Source organism: Schistosoma haematobium, chromosome 3 (assembly GCF_000699445.3).
Source record: "Schistosoma haematobium chromosome 3, whole genome shotgun sequence".
Taxonomy (NCBI): domain Eukaryota; kingdom Metazoa; phylum Platyhelminthes; class Trematoda; order Strigeidida; family Schistosomatidae; genus Schistosoma; species Schistosoma haematobium.
The window spans coordinates 17,681,998-17,706,947 of NC_067198.1; the positions used below are offsets into that span (position 1 = coordinate 17,681,998).

The 24,950-nt window shown below is 32.7% G+C and overlaps 1 protein-coding gene across 1 annotated transcript in view; it reads right to left on the minus strand.

The window, feature by feature from the left end:
• Positions 1-24,950, minus strand: part of TTC21B (Tetratricopeptide repeat protein 21B) — a gene marked incomplete at both ends in the record, with an annotated part of 67,746 nt that overhangs the window by 29,270 nt on the left and 13,526 nt on the right. Inside the window, 5 exons of the mRNA XM_035731662.2 lie at positions 1,861-2,272; positions 5,089-5,287; positions 9,902-10,230; positions 13,090-13,328; positions 15,359-15,658. Coding sequence (XP_035585777.2) covers positions 1,861-2,272; positions 5,089-5,287; positions 9,902-10,230; positions 13,090-13,328; positions 15,359-15,658 — 1,479 coding nt within the window. The remainder of the gene's footprint in view (positions 1-1,860; positions 2,273-5,088; positions 5,288-9,901; positions 10,231-13,089; positions 13,329-15,358; positions 15,659-24,950) is intronic.

The window sequence follows — 24,950 nt, forward strand, 5'->3', positions numbered from 1 at the left end:
TACAGAAATATTTCTTACTGGATATGTTCTGGTTAAACATAAATAAATTTAAATGTTGCCATGTCAAAAAAGACAAACAAATTATTTAGATGCAATTTATGTAGTAAGGTAATTCATATGTAGATCGTTTGGTTTAACAGATAACAGTATATACATTTAATTTTCAAATTTCATACAAATAAAAGGAAGTCAATTAAGTTGAAACATAATAAATATAACATGACGTAATAAACAAAGTTTATTTGATTGAGGTCATGAACCGATTGATGTTAGACCACTAGTGAAAACCTGGAAGCACTTGGTCTTTTTTAACTGTTCCAAGTAGTTTACAACAAAGAACTGTCTATTAATGTCGAAATAACCACATAGTTGGTATTTCAATTAAAAAAGAGATTCTAAGATCTAATACGCTGACATTTTTCAGTTACAAATACAGTACACAGAATGGCATACAACTTGAAATGCTTCTACACTCCACAAAGCAAAATATAAAATTTAATAAATGGAATATTACTGAACTTCATATATCATAGTTAGAAAATAATCGTAACATGGAAATTCATTGAAGTAGTTGTTTGAAAATTTTATCCTTTAGAGATGCCAAATGATATAACCGACATAACACGATCATATAATCTTATTTGACTGTGAAAATATTTTTGAATGTTATCTATCCACGTAACTACTGAATCAGTAAAATGTCATTCCATTACTAAGTATAGATATATGAGCTCAGATTTAAGCTATACATTCAGTTCATAAAATCTAGTAAATTTCCTGTCGATCACTATCCAATGACCTATCAATTTGTCAATGCTTCTATATTGTGGTGCGTGATACTTACATTGACATAAGTAGTATATAATACGAGTCAGGAATGTGATGTCTGGGAAGATCAAGAAAGGAAGAACGGGAATAGAAAGCAATTAATATAGAAATGAAAGAACAATGAAGTCCGAGACAATTATTGAACATTTTGCAAATTAGGTATTATAGTATGGTTTTTCTATTTTACCAAGTCACTCTGTAATGTTGTGCTAAATATAATTCGGTTGTCCTCACCTGTGTCCGCCTTCACTACAATATTACCGTTTAAAGTAAAGGAACTATCAATCTTTTAAGCTAAAATGTTAATTCATTGATAAAAATCAACATTAATAATGAGGTTTCCATGATACAAAACAACGATATATATACAAAAACTTTATAAATACGAAGAAATCAAATCAACTAACATTTATGATAATACCTTGATCGTTCACATTCTTTTTTCAATCCTTTTCTACCTTCCTCTAACCCTTTTATTAATATGTATATCACACGTATTAGTATTTTTCTTTGGAACAATCAAAAACTGATTTTTTTATTATTATTTCCATTTCTATATTTTGTATACTAATGGAGTAATTTTTTTGTTTCATTCACCCACTTTCATTTACTGAAATATTTCGTTTCCTATCCTTCTTTAATTCAACTTATCTCTATATGATTATTTTTTTCCTTTAACCATATTATTTAATATATTTTCAATACTATTTGCCTACTAAAGGAATTCATTCTGACAGATAACCTAAAGGATGGTAATAGTTTAAAAAAGAAGTTAATGGAAAATGGGAATCAACATATATATATATATATATATATATATATATATATATATATACGTGGAAATATGCACCATTCCCAATATAACTGATATGACAAGAAAAAGAAATATATTGTATCTTTCTATCTTCACTTGAATGTCACATATTGTACTTTTTCGCACCAATTTAAAAATATACAGGGAAAAGGAATTTCTGTATAAAAAAAGCATTCAGAATAAACAAAACAAAAGAATGATTTTTTGTTTCGTTTTACCTGTAACTGTGCTAATTTCAATATTTCTTGTTCACAATTTACATAATCCATTGTATACAAATATAAATTGATTAATTGAACAATAGATTTAGCTTGAATATTTATAGCTGATATTTTTATATGATTCAATTGAATTTTATATAGTGAATTATTAACATTTAAATTTGGATCATTTCCTTGTTGAATAGACGATGATAATTTGAGATCAATAATAGTGGATACATGTTTAATAGCATCTTCACATAGATCTATGATTATAGTTACATATTGTGATAAATTAATGTTTAATGTATTGTTAGAATCATTCATTGTTTGAATGTTTGAATCATTTTTAAAACGATTTGGATTAAAATAATCACCGTATTGAGCTTGAATATTTAAGAAATAGACTGATGCTAATTGTAGAAGAACCCTAGAATATTAATAAAGAGTAGAAAATTTTAATAGTTTAGCATTTGAAGAACGGAAAAACAGCAAAGTTTATGTCAAAAAAGTGGATCACTGAATCAAAATTCTTACTTTACAATGGACTAGTATTAACTGGTTAGTCAAGCCGGCATTATTTATATCAGAATTAAAACAAAACCAAAAATTAATAATGATTAAATCAGTGAAATAAGGGAATCAGAAAACAGATACTGATAATTATAATGTGCTCACTAGTGACTAGCTTTGAGAGGTAATTCTCAAAGTTCCAGTGAGAAGCCGTGATCAGTGAAGTTCAACTGTATCGTCTGTGAGGCAGTTACCCGCCAAAAGCAATGGAAGATGATCATGCAACATCATGGATTGGATCAAGTTAGAAATTAACACCGTTGGATCCCGGATCGGTGCTCTAGAGGTTAAGCGTTTTGGGTTGCAGTCCTGCGTGCTAGATCGTGAATGCGCACTACTGAGGAGCTTAGTGCTAGACGAAAAGATCGTCCAGTGTTTCCAGGTGTAGTCTAACACTGACCTACTCATGATCTCAATTGACACTGAAGAATATAACAATTATTTATCAACATACCTTCTTTTATGTTTATTTAAAAAATATAAACAAATAGAGGAGGATGATAAACAAAACGGAGGATGTAATATCTATAAGATTCCATTATTTTAAGTCTAATAAAATTCAGTTGAAGGTTATACGATTATGTATACACTTCATATCAGTAACTAATTAACCAATTTTCTAATATAATGTCAAATTGATTAGAATAATGTCAATATTTGGTCGTGAAGATTGCTGAACTTCATTGAATACATTAATCGATTTTAGTCTCACTGCCAATAAAAAGTTGGAAGCACTGAACAGCAGTTTCGCTCTAGTACGGGACTCCTCATCAGTGGGCATTCATTATCCCGCAACCGGTAATCGAACCAAGTTAACAATCCTTTTTCGTCTCTATGTGTTGGCCTATTATTAAAGTACATTTTAAACGCAACTGGGAATTTCTATTTTATGAGTTATCCGAGAGTATTATCTATTCTTTGAATTCAGATTATCTTCCATTACCATATCTAATAAAGTTTCAAAACTTTTTCCTACACTAAGTTAATTTGATAAACATTAGCTTCTGAAAATTAACCCAATGATCTCTTTTACAATATTATCTAGGTGATAACAATGAACTTATGTTATTCTCTGTTACATGTCTATTATACATAGCAATATTTCAATAACAGAGTAAAATATATAAAACAAATCTTTAGTAAGTCAAATATAATGATAAAATTGGTTGATACGTCTAATTAGATGTACGTTATATATACATGCCGGTAATTTAAGTAAACTACATGTTTACTTATCCAATATGAGAATTCTTGTTTATTTATTGAACGAAATATATTAATAGAATGAGTATAGAATTTTTAATTAATTCATTCTAATATAACATTAATTTGTCGAGTTCAAAGGTGTCTTACTCAATATATACAATTGTCAGTCAGCAAAAAGCATAATTAGTTTTAATAGAAGAATAATTGATAACTGAATTGGTAACTGATCACTAAATTATGATATATGACATTCAATTTCCTAAATGATTTCAGAATTATTTTATAAAGCAAATAGCTAATCCAGTAAAATGTAATTAGGTGAATCATATCAGAATAGATATGTATAATCATTCCTTCTGTATATCCTCACAAAACACGTTTTCTTGTGCTATTTACACTGATAATCTACTGACAATCAATTAGTCAACTATTTATCCAACGCCTAGTATCAATAAACATTATTCGAACTAATATCAGTGTAACGGCCTTGGTTTATTGATTTGTACTCTCTGCATAAAACTGGTTTAAATATTAGTGTAGCAAACCTGCTCTTTAGTCAGTCTTGAGTGCTGTTAGAGGCATGAGGGCGGTTATCTCTTCTTGGTAGCCTACGCCGTGGAAGGGTTCTTCTAGAGGTATATGAAAAGGAAATTGGATTAGAGATGATCTTAGTGACCTGAGAGCGAAACCGCAATACCAAAGGGACAACTGATTGAGGTCAGCCACACATGACCTTTCTATGAATAATTTTCGTGTTAGTTCCGCACATGTTGGGACCTTACCAACGGAAACGGATATCTGTGTGACAAAGCGAGGTGTGCATTTATAGGGTCGACCTTTTCTAACCCCACCTTTCCTTTGTGAAAACGCAGCATGGCTGCTATGTTGGTTGTCTGAAGAAAACAACATACTGCCGTCATACCTCTGTAGAGTCAGCAGTAAAACTTCACCCTCAGAACTTGAGCTTGCTACTTTTAGTCTTACCGCTTTACAACCGACCTATCTGGCATGGTAGGACTTTGAGGAACGATTGTTCCAGCCATCATAGCTCGATTGGTTTTTCACCATAGATAAGCCCGACCACCACGTCAAGGTAGCAGCAACGGCAGGGACTTGCCCTTTAAGCAATAAACATATTTTTCCAGTAGCTGAATCAATCATATTTGGTTATCAAATTCTTTTATTTAGTTTTTAGACATTCACCTAGGTTATTTTGCTAAAATCGATTTAAACAAAAGACTGTATTCCTACGATTCAAATATCACAGTGGCAATACATTAGGCAAGTGGAAAATATTTAAAAGCAAAGCATTTGGAAGATTGTAATCCTCATGACTTATATCTCAAAGCAATTACAGGTTACAAAATAATGGAGTTTAAAAATTTTGATTTTAAAATGTATAAATAATTTTCTCCGATAATTTATCTACTTTTAAAAAATGCCCATAATTTTTATAAATCAACTTACTCTGACATATTGATCTTTTGTTCACTCACCACATCTTCAACTTCACTGGTTTGTATACGCTTAAGTAGTCTTGCTTGAATTGACTTCAGACTATTTAAAGAATCAATTCGTTCATGAAGTTTATCATCTTCAATTGTTTGTAATTTGACTAATAATTTTAATGCATGACATAGTTCTTGTAATTCATTTATATCAGAGGCTTTTTAATGAATTATTATGTTTCAAAAAGAAGAAGTAATAAGTAAAAGTGAATGTTATTGGTGAACTAAGTAAATGAATTTAACTACTGTGTAAATAATGTAGAGAAAGAACACATACTTTTGTTATTTCTTATTTCATGGATAGATTTAATTGATAATTCAATAAGAAAAGGGAAGGACACAAGATGAAGTGAATTCCATGACCTTTAATTATCTTGTGAAAACTTCTCGTAATCAGAAGATATTTTTCAGTACAAACTGATATTGGTGGGTGAATCATTCGAAACTAAAAGTAACCGAATATCTGATTCTTTTTAATTTATCAGTTCTCATAAGTTTTCACCAGGACTACTATACGGAATTAAACCTAATATCTTTGTGCTTCAAACTTAAACCAAGGAATTTTGCGAATATAGTAATTTAATAGTTGAATTCATGGTTTAAGTTAGACATTAACACCATTGAATGTTGGCTCAGTAGTCTAGAGGTCATCCGTTCGCGCGTGAGACCGAAGGGGCTGGGTTCGAATCTCGGGAGGTGGGATCGTGGATGCGCACTGCTGAGGAGTCCCATACTAAAAAGAAACGACCATCCAGTGCTTCCATGGTGGTCTAGCTTCAATTGACTCATTTGTTCATCTATTAAATTATCATTATTACCAAAATCGCCTTTTTTAAAAAAAATGAATTGTTCAATAGAATCAGTACAACGAAAGATTGTTTGGTGAACTGAGATGATAAAAAAATATTCAAGAAGAAAATAATGAATAGTGATCTTATACCGACTGATGAACACTGTAATAAAAGCTCGACTCTTGAGATAAGTTTGTATTTCACACTTACCATTATTTGTTTGTCACAACCATATGGTATATGATTGTTAGGCTGAATTCAAAATATTAGCCTTGATTGAATTAAGTTCGAGATTTGATAGGACTATCAAAACGTGTACCTCTTTGTCAAACTATGATGTATGCAAAATAGTGCGTTTAGGAAATTCTATATAAATAAATAAGGTATTAAATAAATGAATCAAATGTATGTACATTCACCTTACTTCATACAACTAATTAACTAGTAATAGAAAGACTCAAAGGTTGAATGTTTTATTACGACAACAAGTGATAACATGTGCTAAAAGAAGAATCAAAATACATTTACAAATATTTGAAAACATGAGTATACACATCAAGAAGAACAAAATGCTTTGCAATATGACTGAAGCACAACTAAATGATTTCAAAATAGATCACCTACAGCTTTCAAAAATTTATCTTCACTTATCTAACGAACCTTATCTTGTTCATGTTTCCTTAGTTAAGAATAACAGCTCTTTAAACTACGCGGAAAGTCACTAATTTTTGAACTGATTGATATACAATGGCATATACTCAATTAATACTAGGATTGTTAAAGCAATAAGGATCGTCGTGATCAATAAAGGTCAAAAACATATTGGGAACACAATGCATCAATTTGTATGTGTTTAACGACGATTTTAGATGGATTAGAGAAAACTAAAATAACTGGATTACATCTTAAAAATGGATATATAAATGTATGGAAGATTTATGCCGAAATGACTGTACAAATCTACTTATCATGTTTCAGTCTCCATTTGAAATCGTTATGTTGTGTGAGGTTAAATGCAAGTTATTTGATCACAATATTTGACTATCAGTTCATTTTTAAGATGTATCAAGAGCGAAAAATTAAAACGAACGATAGGTATCACATTCTTCACAGTTTCTAAGAGAATTTCAAAGTCATCACTGTTTAGTTACAATGAAAAAAGACCAATATTATGAACAAGGCAATACAAAATACGCTGGAATAAGCATATGCACAAAAATTATCTTTAAAAAATGACATCTTGTCACGAACGTTCGACTGACATTACATAATCTATTTGTTGGTGTTCAATCAAATTCGTAACCAAAATAGTTTAAAATAAAGTAACTCATATGTAGACTTGATTCAGTTAGGCAAAAACAAGAAGATGATAAACTATACTGACCATTAGGGTAGGTCGTAAAAGACTGTCAAGTTATGGATACCGTCTAACAAACACTTAGTTAATGAGTTTAAATACAAGATGAAATTTAAATCAGATTAAAGTAGTGCACTGATGCAGATGTTTGATCTAGAAATATTATTTTGAATATCAATGTTTGTTTCCACTGACTATGAATGAAAGTAAATATTTAATTTGAGATTTCTTAGTTGTTCTTCCTAAAAACAGATGAAGGAATAGACTAACACTTTAATAATAAAACTAAAATTATATCTGGAATTAATGCCTAGAAAAAAAACGCCTTGAAATCAGTAGGTATAAGATTTAAAAAATGGAAACACATTGAATGCAGTATACTTGTTGTTTTATCAGAAGTATAGTTTTAGTCATTTATAAACCTAACTAGTTATAGATTCCTTACTTATTGTTATTTACTTAAGAAACTACTTAGTGTAGTCTTCTCATTCGGAAAAAAGATTAGTCGTGGTCAAAATACCTTAGTGGTTGAGTCACTGATTACAACCTCTGGAGAAATGTTATTCCCCTGAAGGTTGCTGATAAGTCCTCCCATCATGAAACTCACGTTAATGATCAACTAGGTTTAACTATTTAATATACATCTGCAGAAAAATAAAGTTATATACTGAGTAGTTGTGACGACGGACCACCGGTGAACTCGAGGAAGCTGTAAAAGGCTCAGAAGGTTGGTCTGCATGAAAAACAAGAAGAAGAGGTGCTTGTAGCTGCTATAGATGTCGAGGCCGAGGTTCACAAAATATTGTCAGACGCAGTTTCCGGACTCCCTGTCACATTCGAAGCCATCAAAGCGGCTAGCAAGAAGGATAATGTATTGAAGATTGTTCGCCATTGCATACTCAACAAATGGCCTTCGTCTAGACTACACAGAGAACTCTTACAATATTTTCGTCGACGAGAGTCACTAACAGTTGTCGATTCATGTATAATGTTTGGCCATCGTATCGTTATCCCCGGAAATCTTCGACACCAAGTCATTAAACAGTTCCACAGTGGGCATCCGGGGATAAGTAAAATGAAGTCACTAGCTCGCAGCTATGCATACTGGCCGTCAATGGACCATGATATAGAGCGAAAAGGTCGCAGTTGTTGGTCCTGTCTAGAGGCTGCGAAGAATCCAACGAAAGCCGAACCACAACCATGGCCTAAACCGGACGGGCCTTGGCAAAGAATACATGCTGATTTCGCCGGACCAATACAAGGCAGGAATTACTTAGTTGTTGTAGATGCTTTCACAAAATGGCCGGAAGTATATGACATGCCGAATACGACTTCAGAGAGTACAATAAGAAGATTGTCAGGATTGTTTGCTTGTTTTGGGGTTCCAGAGATCTTAGTGACCGACAATAGTACTCAGTTTATGTCATCCGCCTTCAAACGCTTTTGCAGTGAAAATGGCATATTGCATCTACAATCTCCTCCGTACCATCCTCAGTCGAATGGCCAGGCAGAAAGATTCGTGGATGCGATTAAAAGAGCTCTGGTCAAAGGGGGAAGTGAGGGTATCCCGGAACAAGTGATTAATAAGTTCTTGATGTCTTACAGAGTTACCCCTTATCCGGCAGTACCAGAAGGAAAGTCTCCGGCTGAGTGTATGTTCGGAAGGAAAATCCGGACAGCCTTTAACAGTATGTTGCCGCCTAGAGAGACAAATAAACCCACGAATGAAAATCGTAAGGTCAATCGTAGCTTCCAGGTGGGTGAAAAGGTACTTGTCAGATCGTATCAAGGTAATAGGAAGTGGGAACCAGGTGTCATAGAACGTCGAATCGGAAATGTACTGTACGTAGTCCGGAAAGGTGTCGGAAAATGCATAAGACATATAAATCAAATGCAAAGAAATGATAGTACAGTGGTCACAGAAAACCGGCTCCCATTTCAATTGCTCGTAGATTCATCTCAGAAGAACCATCATGAGCGCAAATATCGAAAAGACAAACGACGCAGAGAGAAAGCTGTACAACCCTCGAGAGTAATGGACCGCAAGAGGAAGGCGACACCCAAGCTTCAGGTGGATCCAAGAAAAAAATCTTACACAACGGACTTTAAAGGGGGGAGGTGTGACGACGGACCACCGGTGAACTCGAGGAAGCTGTAAGAGGCTCAGAAGGAGCCGAAGACGTCCCATCTAATCACCTTTCGGAAGAATGTTCTAGAATTCCAACGTGTAGCTTCCCGATTGGATAATGCTAATAACCCCCTGTATGCGGTTTGGAAGACTGTAATGATGATTTTGTTCTCACTAAAAACTATAAATACATGACAACTTTGTACTATGATTGACACTGTTTGGAATAATATTCCTTTCGTTAGTCTTCTGTCTTCTTATTGCGACTTGGAAGGGTTTTGGTGTTCTAGTGCTCTGCTATACGCGGTAGTATCAAGAAAAATAAACTTTTCAAGACATAACAGTAGTAAATATATAAACAAGTCATAAACTCTATCTTATAAAATATATATTTATATAATCGACTTCATAACACTGCTAATCGAATTTTAATTATTTATGGAAAAAATAGACAATACACATATTATAATGTATAATCACTTTCAATTCATCTTACCAGACTCCATAATTTCATTAGTTAACATAGAATGAAGTAAACGTCTAGCCTTTTTATATTGTTTCATATTGATGAGTAAATCGGCTAAATCTAATCGTAAACCATTTTGACCAGTTTTCACTGCAGTCTCATAATAAGATATAGCTTTAGCATAATGATGTAATTTTATAAATACATGACCAATTTTACTGGCTAAACGTAAATCATCAGGATTTTTACGTAGAATAGATTCATAAATTTTAATTGCATTTTCAGGTTCTTGAATATTCATATAGGCTTCACCTAACAGAAAATAAGCTTCATTTGTTTCTAATTTTTCAGCTAATTCTCTATTAAACAAAAGTACAAAAGTGTTTGAAAAATGATGTAATTCGATCTAGATGAAAATATTTTTCTGTTACATGGTAAAATAAAAATTTATAATTTATAAACTTAACTTCACGTAGAATCCTTTCATAGTTGAAGGGAAAGCAAATTTAACTTATCTTGATCTTGTATGCCTAGATAATGTTATTGTTTCAATAAAATACCATAAATTTCAAATTGTTTATTTTTCCTATACCAATCCAATCACACTTGATGGCAAAACTCTGGAAGATGTAGAATCCTTCACATACCTGGGAAGCATCATCGATGAACAAGAAGGATCAGATGCAGAAGTAAAGGCGAGGATTAGCAAAGCAAGGGCCGCATTCCTACAATTGAAGAACATATGGAACTCAAAACAACTGCCAATCAATATCAAAGTGAGAATCTTCAATACGAACTTCAAGACAGTTCTACTATACGGAGCTGAAACTTGAAGAACTACCGCAACCATCATCAAGAAGGTACAAGTATTTATAAATAATTGTCTATGCAAGATACTCAACATCCATTGGCAGGATACCATCAGCAACAGCCTTCTGTGGGATAGAAGAAACTAGCTTCCAGCTGAAGAGGAAATTAGGAAAAGACGATGGAAATGGACAGGACATACATTACGGAAATAATCAAACTGCATCATGAGACGAGCCCTAACTTGGAATCCTGAAAGGAAGCGGAAAAGAGGAAGGCCAAAGAACACATTACGTGGAGAAATAGAGGCAGATATGAAAAGGATGAATAACAACTGGAAGGAGCTGGAAAGGATTGGCCAGGACAGGGTTGGATGGCGACTCCTGGTAAGTGGCCTATGCTCCTCGTAGAGGAGCAACAGGAGTAAGCAAGTAATTAAGTAATACAATACTAAATTACTTTTAAAAAGAACTCCAATGTCATACTTTAGTTATGTCGATAAAGATAATAAATTCAGTTATAGCTTTAAAAAACCTGTATGCTGCTAGAATGACCCAATTCAAGAAATGGCTTTTAAAAATTGATATTTAAAAGTATAAATCAACATAAAGGTCAACTTAATAGATATTGGTATACCGCAGAAATTTTCATTCCTTAACCTCTTATTAAAAAAGAAAATTTTTCTTCTCTTTATTGACAAATAAAGTTGAATTTCGAAAAAGTAGGATAAGGATATAAAAATACCTATGTCGAATTGAAATTTATCGAGAATTATTAAGATCTTTTTTAAATGTTTCTCAGGACAGGGTTGTATGGAGGGTGCTGGTATGTGGCCTATGTTCCTCCACGAGGGGTAACAGGCGTATGTAAGTAAGTACGTAAGTAAGCAAGTTTTTAAATATTGTGTTTAATGGTACCTTAGAGTAAATTATACCGTGGTAAAAACAATATTATTTACTAAATGAGTTTATGAGAATCAATTCAAATATGAGGATAAAATTTTCACAGATTGAAATCATGAGCCAGTTGAAGCTAGACCACCATTGAAAACCTGGAAGCACTGGACGGCCGTTTCGTCCTAGTATGGGACTCCTCAGCAGTACGCATCCACGATCCCGCACCACGCGGGGCTCGAACCCAGGACCTACTGGCTTCGCGCGCTAGCACTTAACCACTAGACCACTGAGCCGGCATCCAACGGTGTTCATGTCTAACTTCAACCAATCCACGAAGTTGCGCCACCGTACACCATTGTCTTCAGTGAGTTCCTATCTCACAACAGACCTGGTTGAACTCCACTGGTAACGGCTTCTCACTAGAACTTCGGGAGTTTTTCCTGAAGTCAGTCACTAGTGAGCAGTTGATTATTATCAGAATGGGTTTTGTGGAGATTTTAGAAATTTCACAGATTGAAATCATGAGTCAGTTGAAGCTTCAACTGACTCATGATTTCAATCTGTGAAATTTCTAAAATCTCCACAAAACCCATTCTGATGATAAAATTTTCACTGAGGACTAACATCGTTTGGAGAAAATCTGATTACAAAGAGCATTAGACTGCTAAGAGTTGCTTATACGTCCCAGACTAGAACAAAACAACTGTCTAACTCCCTCCGGTTTCCAGTAGTTCTTTCTAAAAGTCATACTTTTTAAGAACATCTTATTAAACTTCAATAAAAAAAATTAGATGGAGATTCATAGAATTTTCTTTAACCAAATGGAGTTCAATTGATGGTAAAGTAACGTGTGTAAAATTCAAAGCAACCCAATCATATAGTACTATTCCTTTTTCTGTTTAAGCTTATAAAAACTAACACATGTTTACCTTTCATAAAGTTTGATTATGTAACAAAAATTTACCGATTTCCTATATTAGTAATTATTATTGACAATCTAATTATAATTTATAACGGCATGAAAATTAGAAGTAAACGTGACCTCATATTATTTCTTTGAGGTGCTGAAACTTGTTTGACATGGCATGCAAACAATATCCATCTTTGTGTATAATCCCCTAATTGAATTTAGGTTTCACAAGGATTGATTGTAAAATCTGATATTTAAATAATGATGAACCGCAAAAAGCAGAGTGATAAATCCTAACATCCGAATTTATTTAACAAAAATGACTTGGATAAATCTGTAAAACTCTTCATTACAATCAGTTTTAGATGGTTAAAGATAATCAGCAGAAAACTATGAACCTGAGTTTTGTGTTAGTTGACATTTTTAATGAAGTTTTCTTGAAGTCGTAGGTTCGACCCCTGGTAGCCCAGCTTTTCAGCCTGAGACTTTACCACTGAGCTACGTTTTACATACAATTAGTATTACGAAGAACGTGAATACGTAAAACATTCAGAAAAAACTTAAAATCAGATACAAAACGGAACACTGATTGTATTTCACAGTACCTGTAACAAGCAGTATATAACTTCTTTTCTTTTCTATGATATAAATAAATATTGGCCATATGTTGTCGTGCAGTTATATAGTATGGATGGTCAGCTTGAATTTGTCTTAAAGTATTCAGAGCAGTCTCGTGGTCATTTTGTGCCAGAGCTAAATTAGCCATAGCTATTGTAACTCGTGCAACTTCCACAGTACCAGCAAATGTTAAATAAGCATCTTGCAAGACCTTTGTAGCTTCATGCTAAGATTATGAAAAATAAAAACAGAACTTCGAGACTCATAATAACTCGTTTAAGATTAAAAAAGTGGAAATCTTGATATTATATTTTGACTCTTTTAATTAGCAGTATACTGCAATTACGACTATGTCTAATGCTCTTGAAAACTGAGCATAAAAAGTGTCCAAATAACCTTCTGAAAGTAGAAAAGTATACAAAACTGATTAAAGTTGAGAGGGACCAGTGCGATGAGTAGGCAAACTCAAAATATGAGTGTTTTTGCGAGAGCGAATTTGTACATAAACCAAGAAAATGTAATATTTTTACTCTGAATTTTAAAAAGTTGAATAGATTTGTCCCTAATGCATATAACTCAGAGTACTTCATTAATGACTTTTTCAGACTGATGTATCAAAGGCGAGTATTATGGAAACCTCTAAACAGCTCAAAAAAGAGTCATGAGTTAACGTAATGTTATTAACTGATCAACTCACAAAGCATTGTATTCTAATTTCTACTTAAGCCGAAGTTAAATCACACTGTGGGTAGTAATCTGGTAGCTACATCATTTTATGACGGTTTCAACTATAAAACATTTCTTTTCATCTAACAGTTTACCACACCATCTCAGAAGTCTGTGAAATAGATATTGAATGTTTACAAACAGTTTATTTCGTTTAATGATCAACTGTTATGCAAACACTTTACTACAAGTGCACTACAGATTTGAATCTTGTGGATAGATGGGTATTTTTAAAGACTGAGTTAAAGGATTTTACTTCCTAGTATTTTTACAAATACTTCGGAATTAGTATGTCTCCAGATTTAGCGTAACAATCAAGACGTTGAATGATCTCGCATAATTTTGAAGACAGAGACGTGGACTACTGGATTCCAACTCGTAGCAGGCTCCCCGAGTACAATCACTGTTAGAGATGTTCCAAACTAAGTCGAAACGGGTATTTACCACTTTTCTGATTTTCAGTAGTCCTGCATCTGAAATCAGTTTCCGACTTGAACTTCTTGACTGAGGTCATTTGAAGGTTAAATTGTTTTAATTTACTGTGTTACAAAATTATTTTAAAGTGTATAAGTACCAAAAACTCTGTAGAACATTAACAGAACTTGGACGATACTATTCAAGCCTTCAAATGTCTACAGTGTCTTCCTAAATAACAAAACTTAATCCCAAAAATTCGTAGGGAAAACAATGTATCAGTAAAAACAAAAGCAATTGATAATATTCAAACAAAATCAAACACAGAGCAGTTTTCTCTTACAATGAACTGACTAAAAACAGTGTTCGAATTTCAGTCTGAGAATGTCATAAGACATTTAAAGGAGGTATGAAAAGTTTATACTGTTTTAAACCTATTTATTTGGAACAGTGATACACTTGGTCTTCAATTTTTTCCCCATAGGTGTCGTCGAAGCATTGTGCGTGTATCCTGGAACGATCAAGTGATCAGTATTGAGGTTAGACATAAGATGTAATGCTTGAGGTATTGGAGCATGTGTCAAGTTTTCCTGACTAATATCTTTCTCAATGGGCTAATAGTGTAGGAATGTAGGAATGCGCTGGCTAGGTAAACTCTTGTCATTGATAATTGGTCTGGGAGGAGTAAATATGTGAAGACTTCCTGACTGGAGTGTATGATATCGGCGATTTCTGGTTGGAGACATTGTATGGCATAGCTCGGTAACAATGGCATTGACGCTTTCACTGTTTATGTTCACTAGATCGTGAACTACGGCAGATGCCCTTTCATAATGAATTTTAGAACCATTTCCTCAATGTTTGGTCTTTCTTATCGTTGTTGCTACTAATTTATTTCAAATATTTTACTATTCATCTTGTTAATTTTATCCCATTATGCTCTTGTTGTATGGCAACTTATGTTAACCCTTGTTTGCTACACGTTTTATATTGTTAATTACCAAATGACGCCAGTCAACCAAATCATAAACTATCAGGAGAGAAAAACCAACTCAAAATTCATCGGGCCTAACCGTCTCTAACGTACTACATGATTTAAAAAAACAATCATCTTACTTGTTCTCCTAAAGTTCTATGTGCGTCAGCAAGTTCAATATATAATGAAAGTTTGTCAGATGGCATTATATCATTAAATGAATAATTAAAACTATTAGATTTTAAAGATTGTGAATAACTTGAAAGATTTGCGATTGCTTGTTTTAATATTTGCACTGATATTTTAGCTGAACCTTGTTCACTCATTATACGTGCTCGAACGAGTTGATATAATGGATGATTACGTACTTCAAAATTATTTCCAACACCAGTTTCCAAGGTTTGTTCAGCAGCTTTCAAATTTGACATATAAAGATGGATCTTTGAAAATAAAAATCGTTAACGTAATTTGAATCAAATTAAAATATCAGAAGGGGTTTTGTAGATATTATAGTAATTTTAATGGTCGAGATCATGAGTCAGTTGAAGCTAGACCACCATGGGAAACCTGTTTGTAAAGGATATGTCTCTCAATTTCGTGGATTATTTAAAGTTAGACAGCAACACCGTTGGATGCCGGCTCAATAGTAAAGCGCTCGCGTGCGAGACTGATAGGTCCTGGGTTCAAATCTCGCGAGGCGGGATCGTGGATGCGCACTGCTGAGGAGTCCAACAATAGGACGGAACGACCGTTCAATGATACCAGATTTTCCATGGTGGTCTCGTGACCTTAACCTTTAAAATTAAATTATTTCCGTGAAAATTACCTAATTTAGAAATTTACAGTATTTGTTTCGACATTGGTTTATGAACAAGTTAAATGAAGAATAAAATGAATATAATACATTATAATTGTTTAGCTAATTGACTTCACTGAATTATTTCATCGCTAGATTTTAAACAGCATGACATTGGTCAGTTTCCAATAGCTATCCCTATTCATGGAAATGGAACTGAAGGGAATTCAGAAGATTGGAACATGACATTCTCATTTACTTATTGGGTCATATGTTTTATTAGTGATAAAATGGTGAAAGTCATAATAGATGAACAAAACGCTATCAAATCTGTATTTGTCAGTGAACTAATTTTTCTCAGAAAGCCATACTTACTCAAGAAGTTTCAAGAAAGTAACGAAGCAAACTGAGAGAACATCAGAAAAATGGCCTATAAAATGTATTAATTTAGATGAATATTTTAAACATGAAAGGTTTACGGGATTATTCCTATCATTAAATAACCCGACTATTTTATGAAAAGCAACACTATTTACAGAAGTGTATACTCAGATCCACATTACCTTATCGACTAAGTTATTTGAGATTAAAGTCTATTTCTGAAACAGTAAAAAATGATTCGGATGGAGCATCAACAGGCATATCATAATAATTATTCATGAAAATAATGCTTAAAAGTCTAGCTTGAATGTTAGGTTAGAATAATTTTTTCTACTTACAGAGTAGACCGATTGATGAGAAGGGATCTGAATAAAAAAATACTTGCGTAGGAACATATAAAATTAATCACAGTTCCATGTCACTAGAGTAGGAAAGAACTGTGGTAAGGACATTTCGTTATATAATAACCCCTTTATTGTCTGTCGAGTAACTGATATCATGGGATGTTCAGAAATAAATACATCCTAACAAAAGCAAACAAAAGACTGTTCTAAATGATAGCAACAAATCGCTATTTTTACGCAGGCAATTTTTAAGCAATGCGTCGAATGAAGTATCATTCAGAGGTTATACGGAGCAATTAAAAGAATGTTCAATACAGTGATAACACGACTTTACTATGCATTCGGTTGTAACGATAAGACTGGAAAAAAAAAAACTATTTAGACTATATTCTGCTATTTATATTTATTAACTTAACTGCTCCTACGATCTCCTCGGAATTAAATTTTCTATACTCATGGATACTTTATAAAATAGCTAAGCAAAATTGTAGCTACAGTTCAAGTAATTCAATCTTAAATTTATTTACCTTAAACCTGGCTATTCATTATAATAACTTGATTATCTAACTATAGAGAGTAATGAAAATTTATTGAAAATAATATTCTTTGTTAATGGATCTGTTTACCTTAATAAAATGAGCATTTACAAATAATACATGTTTTGTAAAAGAATAAACGGGTTAGACTTTAAACGATAAATTGTAGTTACGGTAATTTTTTTTTTATTAATCTTGAATGTTTAAAGTGGAATGATGAAAAATCGCCATCCCATTCTACACGTATATACAACACCTACGCATATTGGCATCCACTATTACAAATAATATATTACAAATGAGACATGATTTCGTCAGTACTTATGTATATATAATTGTCTATGTATTTACTGTAAATGTGTTGAATTCTCTTAGTTTCGGATATGAATTATGTGTACAACCATATATGGAAAAACTAAATATACTGCGAATAGTTCGCCACGTCATAATTCCCTCCGATTATTAATTAATAGACATTCAGATCAATAAATTTAATACTAAATAATTAATTGACTATTTACTGTAGTTTATTTTGCAAAGCATTTCATCAATTATTTAAAAGGATCATTTCCAATCTACATTTCAAGCCAAGCTTATGGAATATGTTAAAGTAATATACCGAATTTATATAACAAAACATAATCATAGTGAATTTTAAGGGATTTCATATTTTTCCCCAATATTAATCATCATACAAAATAATATAAACAAAATCGGATAAAAATTACCGAGGTCAAATTAAGTTTAGTTCAATAATGAAACTAGATAAGATTGACTACCATGTTTGATTAAATGTAACAACAATTTCCCCGATATTTATTTATCATTCAATCAATAAACATTCTGACAATTTTATTTTATTACTATTAACAATTAAGTTCATGATTTCTTAAAGGATTAATATGATGACCCAGTTATAAACTGAGACCCCTCCCCAAGATATATATATATATATGCACATCATTAGCCTCAGTTTCAACATAATTCACACTAGCTGGTTCATATTCACACTACAAACAATAACCGTATCTGGATATCATGGCATAATCATTTAGTCCAGAATTGTTTTTGGATCAATGTGTCTTCGATAATTTTGATTAAAAGGAGTTATTCACTACTAACTAACAACGGTTGAACTATTGAAAACCAAAGAACAGTGAACATCTATTCTATTTTAGTTCGCAACATTTCAGGAATATATATATCCAAAACCTCACCAAACATAGTACCAAGGGCCTTCTGCATGAATCAATGTAGACACGAAATTATGACCAATCAGGTGATCTGGTTAGATTAAGCTGAAAAAAATGATGAATTATCTACATCATGTATTAGTATTACACTCTGACCGGTTACCATCACGATTACTAAATGATCGAACATAGAATAAAATAATTAATTTAACACTTAATGATACTATTTGTGTAATTAACATATCAGTAATTCCATAGATCTATACCAAAGTAAATACTTTAAGGTTGATTTCATATACAAACAGACTGAACATAAAGTTTATCAAGCTAAAAAGTATCGTATAAACATACTACTTAAATACTCTCTTTTATAGTTTGTTTAAAATGAAAAGTTTGTAAATTTTGATTTATATTAGTTTAAACATTTTTGAAATGTGTCAAAACAAAACTTAACTAATTTTAGATATAATATAATCCTAAAATGTATAATCTGTTACATAATCTATTATGTAATAAATGTATTTTCAATGCATTACTTCATCAATAAGAATAGATTGTCATAAGTTTACAGAATATAATCACTTCCTATTAAAGATTAACATGGTATCCAACAAAATTGTTTAGCAACAATGACATTTACAAATTCTTTAAATATTTCCTTTGAAATTCAACTATTTATTATGATGACATTATAAAATTGAAATTGATGATCTATGCGAACAATTATAAATGTTTATATTCTTTAAATATTTTATTATATTGAATGTTAAACCAGTTGTCATGCTTTTATTTTCTTCAAACTGTACATATCACTCATATGATAAATCTATTTATGTAGAAGAATATTGCAAACATAAATGAACATAAATAACAACGTTGAATGCCGGCTCAGTGGTCTAGTGGTTAAGTGCTCGTGTGCGAAACCAGTAGGTCCTGGGTTCGGATCTCGCAGGGGACGAGGTCGTGAATACGCACTGCTGAGGAGTCCCATACTAGGACGAAACGGCCGTCCAGTGCTTCCAGGTTTTCAATGGTGGTCTAGCTTCAACTGACTCATGATTTTAATCTGTAAAAATTTCTAAAATCTCCACAAACCCCTTCTGATTATATTATGGAAAATCAATTCCGGTTTAAACACATGAATACATCCATGGGTTTTACTGATACATTCTTCTTTAACTCTGAAAAGATACAATGAAGATCTTGACTACTGCAGTTGCTAGTATGAATAACAGTAGGTCAGAATTAAGTTATCAATTTTCTTACATTTTCAATTTACAATAAGCATTTTCAATACCGAATTCACATGCCATAACTTTAAACGATGCACTGTGTCCTAAACCTGGCTTACTAATTTGGAGATATAATTGTGGGACCTGAGGAAAATTTATTGAAACGAATATTCTTTGTTCATATATCTGTGTTTTATAATAATCGGAGATTTAGGCAATTAAAATGTTAAAAACAACCTATTGTGTTGAAAGCGTTCAATGAGTTCCTGAAGTATAGTATGAAGTTTATCAGTAGCTGCACCGAATTAAGTCGCTACCCATTACGACCGACGGAGTCCATCCTAATAGAAAGATACTGAAACGCCACACCCTGAACCAGATTGACGCCTTGCATTCTGATATTAAAGAGATGTAGATGAATGTTTTTCGCAGAAAATACTTTGTAGAAGACCTAATGCATGATTTGAGGATACCCACTATGGACTGTGTTACGAACGCTACAGAACAGAGAGCAGTGAAGAAACGCTTCCATCTATTGAAAGGTCTGGGATATCAAACAGTTGAAAACAAATTTCCAGCCGATTCCAAAAGATGTCTCCATAATTCCTCAAGTGTTAAACTTGACGTATTATCCTTAAGTCTGAAATTCTGTGATACCCGTAATCGCTCTCACCACATAGATACAGATACACAGTTCGAAAACCTATAAATTCAGACACGGGATTTAGTTGCAAATTCTGACCAACAACTAGAACATTCGGAATCAAATATTGTAAACTGTTGTTACTAGTACAAGAACAACAAATTCAATTGCAAAATCATTCTCGCATGAAGAACAAAAAGGCTATTAACATGCTCCTAAAGAATGAAACGTTAATGATTACGAAGCCTGGCAAAAGTTCAGCAGTTCTTCTTGATAAAATGGGTACCATCTTAGATGACAAATTGAAATGTCAAAAACTAACCGACCAGAAATATCTCGATGATAAGATAGAGAATGAACTAATGAGATCTTGTCAGAAACTCAGGAGCAAACAGATAATTTCATCAGACTTATACGAAATGATTAAACCAGTGGGAACTCATCTGCCAAGGTTGTATGGATTACCGAAGGTACACAAGCCGGGTATCCCATTGAGACCAATTTTAGATATATATGACTTTCCATAACATACTAAAGCTAAGTGGTTGATAAATATATTGAAACCTTTCAGTGACAAACTTGTAAAATAGTGTTACGGGTGTATTCAAATTTGTTGACAAAATCAAAAACTCAAATGCTATGGAGCAGTCGACGATGTCTTTGGATGTAACACCATTATTCACAAACGTTCCAGTAGTAGAGGCTATATAATATGCATGTGAACAACTTGGAGAAAATGAGACCGAAACTGAAACTCCGATTAATGTTGTAAAAGTTATTACTGAAATACACCATGAATTTGAATTTCGAGTTTAATGGAGAAACCTATAGACGAATGTAGGGAGTTGAAATGGGTTCACTATTGGGTCCCACACTAGCTAATATTTTTCTAGCCAAACTAGGAAATGGTCCACTTAAAAATTCATATTTTACTGTCGAAATATGGATGGCACGTTCATCCTCTGTAAAGGTAGTACATCACAACTAGAAGTTATTAGGCAATTTAATGAAGTACAACCAGCCATTAAGTTTACATATGGGGAAGAAAGTGAAGGTAGAATAATCTTTTTGAACATTCTCTTAACCAAGAGAACTGACGGACTTATAAGAAAGAATTTAAACAGAAAAAATACCCGAACAGTACAGAGAAACCTGATAAAGTTGAGAAAGAGCTAAACGCCTTGCTTAATGCACTTAGGGATAACTGATATATACTCCAGAAAATTTATGAATGAATATATGATCACGAAAGTTCGAATAGGCGAAATACAAACAGCGAATAAGAAATCCTTTTCCACGGGCCTAAAATTCAGAGGGGATGAAGCTAGCGAAACATTAGTCCACAGATTATGCAGAACAACTCAAAAGTTATTCACCGCCGGAGAAATAGGACCAGTGTTTTATACACGCCCAATGGCGACACCGAGGCTAAAAAGATGAATTATCTAGAATGACCACTTCATTTTTGTATTTATCAGTTCGACTGCTCTTGTGGAGCAAGTTACATTGGTTGGAGTTCTAGGAATTTACATTTTCGTGCTCGCGAACACCTCCCAGTATGGCTAAACAAAGGTATAGTGAAGAAAGTGAACAGTTAGATATTGGCCCATTTAGTGCAAACTAGTCATAATGCCAGTATAAGCCTAACCTTCTCATTTATTTATTGGGTCAGTAATTTTTTTAACAAAGTCTGTCAGGCTCAAAGTCCTTCAAACAATAGAAGCCGTAGCTATCCGGATTAGGAAACCGGAGTTATGTATACAAAAAAATATCTTCCCCCGATTCTGCTGCCCTGGTTAACCTCAGGGCAAATTAATCAATAATTTTACCTATTGAATGACCTAATTTGACTAATGTACATACAACCTTTCTTAATCAAACATAATTGTCGCTGTTATCTTTGTATTGTTATTATTGGTTTAACACCATTATTAATCTTCCGAATGCATGATTCATTTACTTAGTGTTCATCCCACTTTATTATTTCTTACTAGTTTCATACAAAATTGCTACACAATACAGTCTTCGACCAAACATTTCATCGAATTTGTAATTTCACTACTACATATGTCACCCTATCCGACCCATATTTGTTTTGACTACGAATGTTATAATTTCACTTAAACGTATAAGTTAACACTGCATATGAATCATCTCAGAATCAACAGTTTTGTTTTGTTTAACAATCCTGAATTCACACGCTATAACTTAAAGAGATGCACTTTGCCCCAAACCTGGCCACTTTTCGGATTATTAATTTGGAGATACAAATGTAGGACCTGAAGAGAATATTCTCCATTTATATATCTGAGTTTCAACTATCTTAAGAACTGAGGTTATAAACTGCACAGTATTCTTAAGCTATTAAAATCAAGCTATGATTGACATCATTCTATACATCATGAATTCTTCCAATTACTCTTAGACTTAGATAACCCAGTTTAACTGATAAAAACTGAAGAAGCGATTATGTAAATACTAATGTTGGCAATTCGAATCATCACATACAACAACCTAATTCAGGCTATGTTGGCAACAGTTTACAATAATCACCACATGCGAATTGAGTGAATCATATCGAATACTCTTGGTGTGCTCAAAAATGTCTGTATTCCGTCGACACTTTTTTCAAACAGAAGAGTGAAATTTAAATGTTCTCAAACAGCCATAGCATATGTAAAATAGAAAATAATACTTACTAGTACCCTGTAATTCTTGACTTTTAATGAATACACCATTTTACATGGAGAAAGATAAAGTAATACCCCTTAAACACTACTTGGCGGAGTAAAACACTGCACATTCTCAAACTACTGTTTATCTTAACGCATAATACTATCATCGATAATAGAAATAAGTCGCAGGAAAACGTAACGGTTGCCATACTATGAGACGATAGCAATCAACTTTGTACCTTAGTCTTGTTTTGACCAATATGTTAAGTTTAATACTTTTTTATTGATTATCAAAAAATAACTAAGAACAGTGTGGTTAACCAATAGTGGGTACAGTTCACAGTTGACATAAATGTTGTAGATGTTGATATTCTTAGTTTTTTTCTTGAAATATTGAATATTTCACTATAATACGTCTTTAATATCTGCTTCCTATGTTTTGTTTGTAATCTTTGTATACCAAAGAAGGATTTTTAAAGCAAACCAATTGTCTAATGCTAATCAATAAGCAAAGTCAGATAAACCCCAAGTTTCATATCAGTAATATTCATTACTAAAAAAAATTTAATGCACTAGATGTGCATATGTGTATAATCAATTATCTAAATAACTATATGTGTATATGATTGAATGAAAAATATAGGATGCCTGGTAAATCACACAAATTGGGAACAAGATATGAAGTATATAATGAAAGGTAGTAGTATTAATATTAGTAGTAGTAGATAGAAATCATTATGGTAGACAGAACATAGTTTTGCAAATTTTATTCTATCAAATAAAATTCTTTAACTATTTTTGTAGTATGAACTATCACTGTTTTCTCCTTTTCTTGTATCATTGATATATCGTTTTCTGCTATTTGCATTATATGTTGACAATGTAATATTCGTGAATACTGGATATCCACAAAGACTAACGATCATAATAAACATACAAAAAATTCCTCTTTGGATATAAATGGTAATTTCGTCTTTGAGTCTAGCATGAAAAGAGACCAGAAAAACCAGACACATGTGAAGTCGACTCACTCTATGAATAAAATTGAAGCAGGTACTATCCCATCTCTAGTAAGTCTTTAAATTGACAGAGATGCATAGAGAATGCATCTTAATGATTAATCCTTTTAATTGAGAATGGATAAGTGAACAAATATAACCAAGTTCATCATATATGCTTTGAAAACTTAATATAAAGACAAAAACATTTTACGTGACAAAGCCTATTACCGAATTCCACATTTTGTTAAAATGATACAGACGTTAACATACTGTTAATATTATAGTTTCTAGAAAGTACGTGTGGTATTTCAGATTTCAGTATTCAGTAACAGTCATTAGTAAATAGTTGAGAAAACTGTGGGAGAGGTATTATTTTTAACGGAAAAATATACTTATAATGAAAGAAGCAAGCAAAATAAACAGGGTTTATGATAAATAAGATAAATCAGTTAGCAATCAGAAGAGTGAGAAAGTGAAACGAATTTTTCTTTCAGTTACAGCATCGACTACCGTTTTTCTTTCTGATTTAACAATATACCATTACCAACAAGTAGTTCATAACAGAAAACTAAGGAAAATGGATATTTTCAGGAAGCATTAGCTGTTAAAGAATCTTCCTCTTCCCTGAAAAAGTTTTTCTGATGATCATTTCAAACCTTATTAATTCATTATTCTCAGAATCCGGGATAAATATAATTCAAAGTGCTGAAAACCGGATAAAGAAAGTTCATTGTTACTAATTCAGTGTCTGTTGGTCATTTCGATTTTACCCAGACGTTTATCACAGTCCTAATCACATACACTGTGATAACAACTACTGTGTGTCTTCTATTCGCCAACCAAATTTCCTAGCACAGTATAAACATGCCAATTAGTAAAACAGACCAGAGCGATAAGATAGATAAACTTTAGAACAAAGACGAAATCAAAG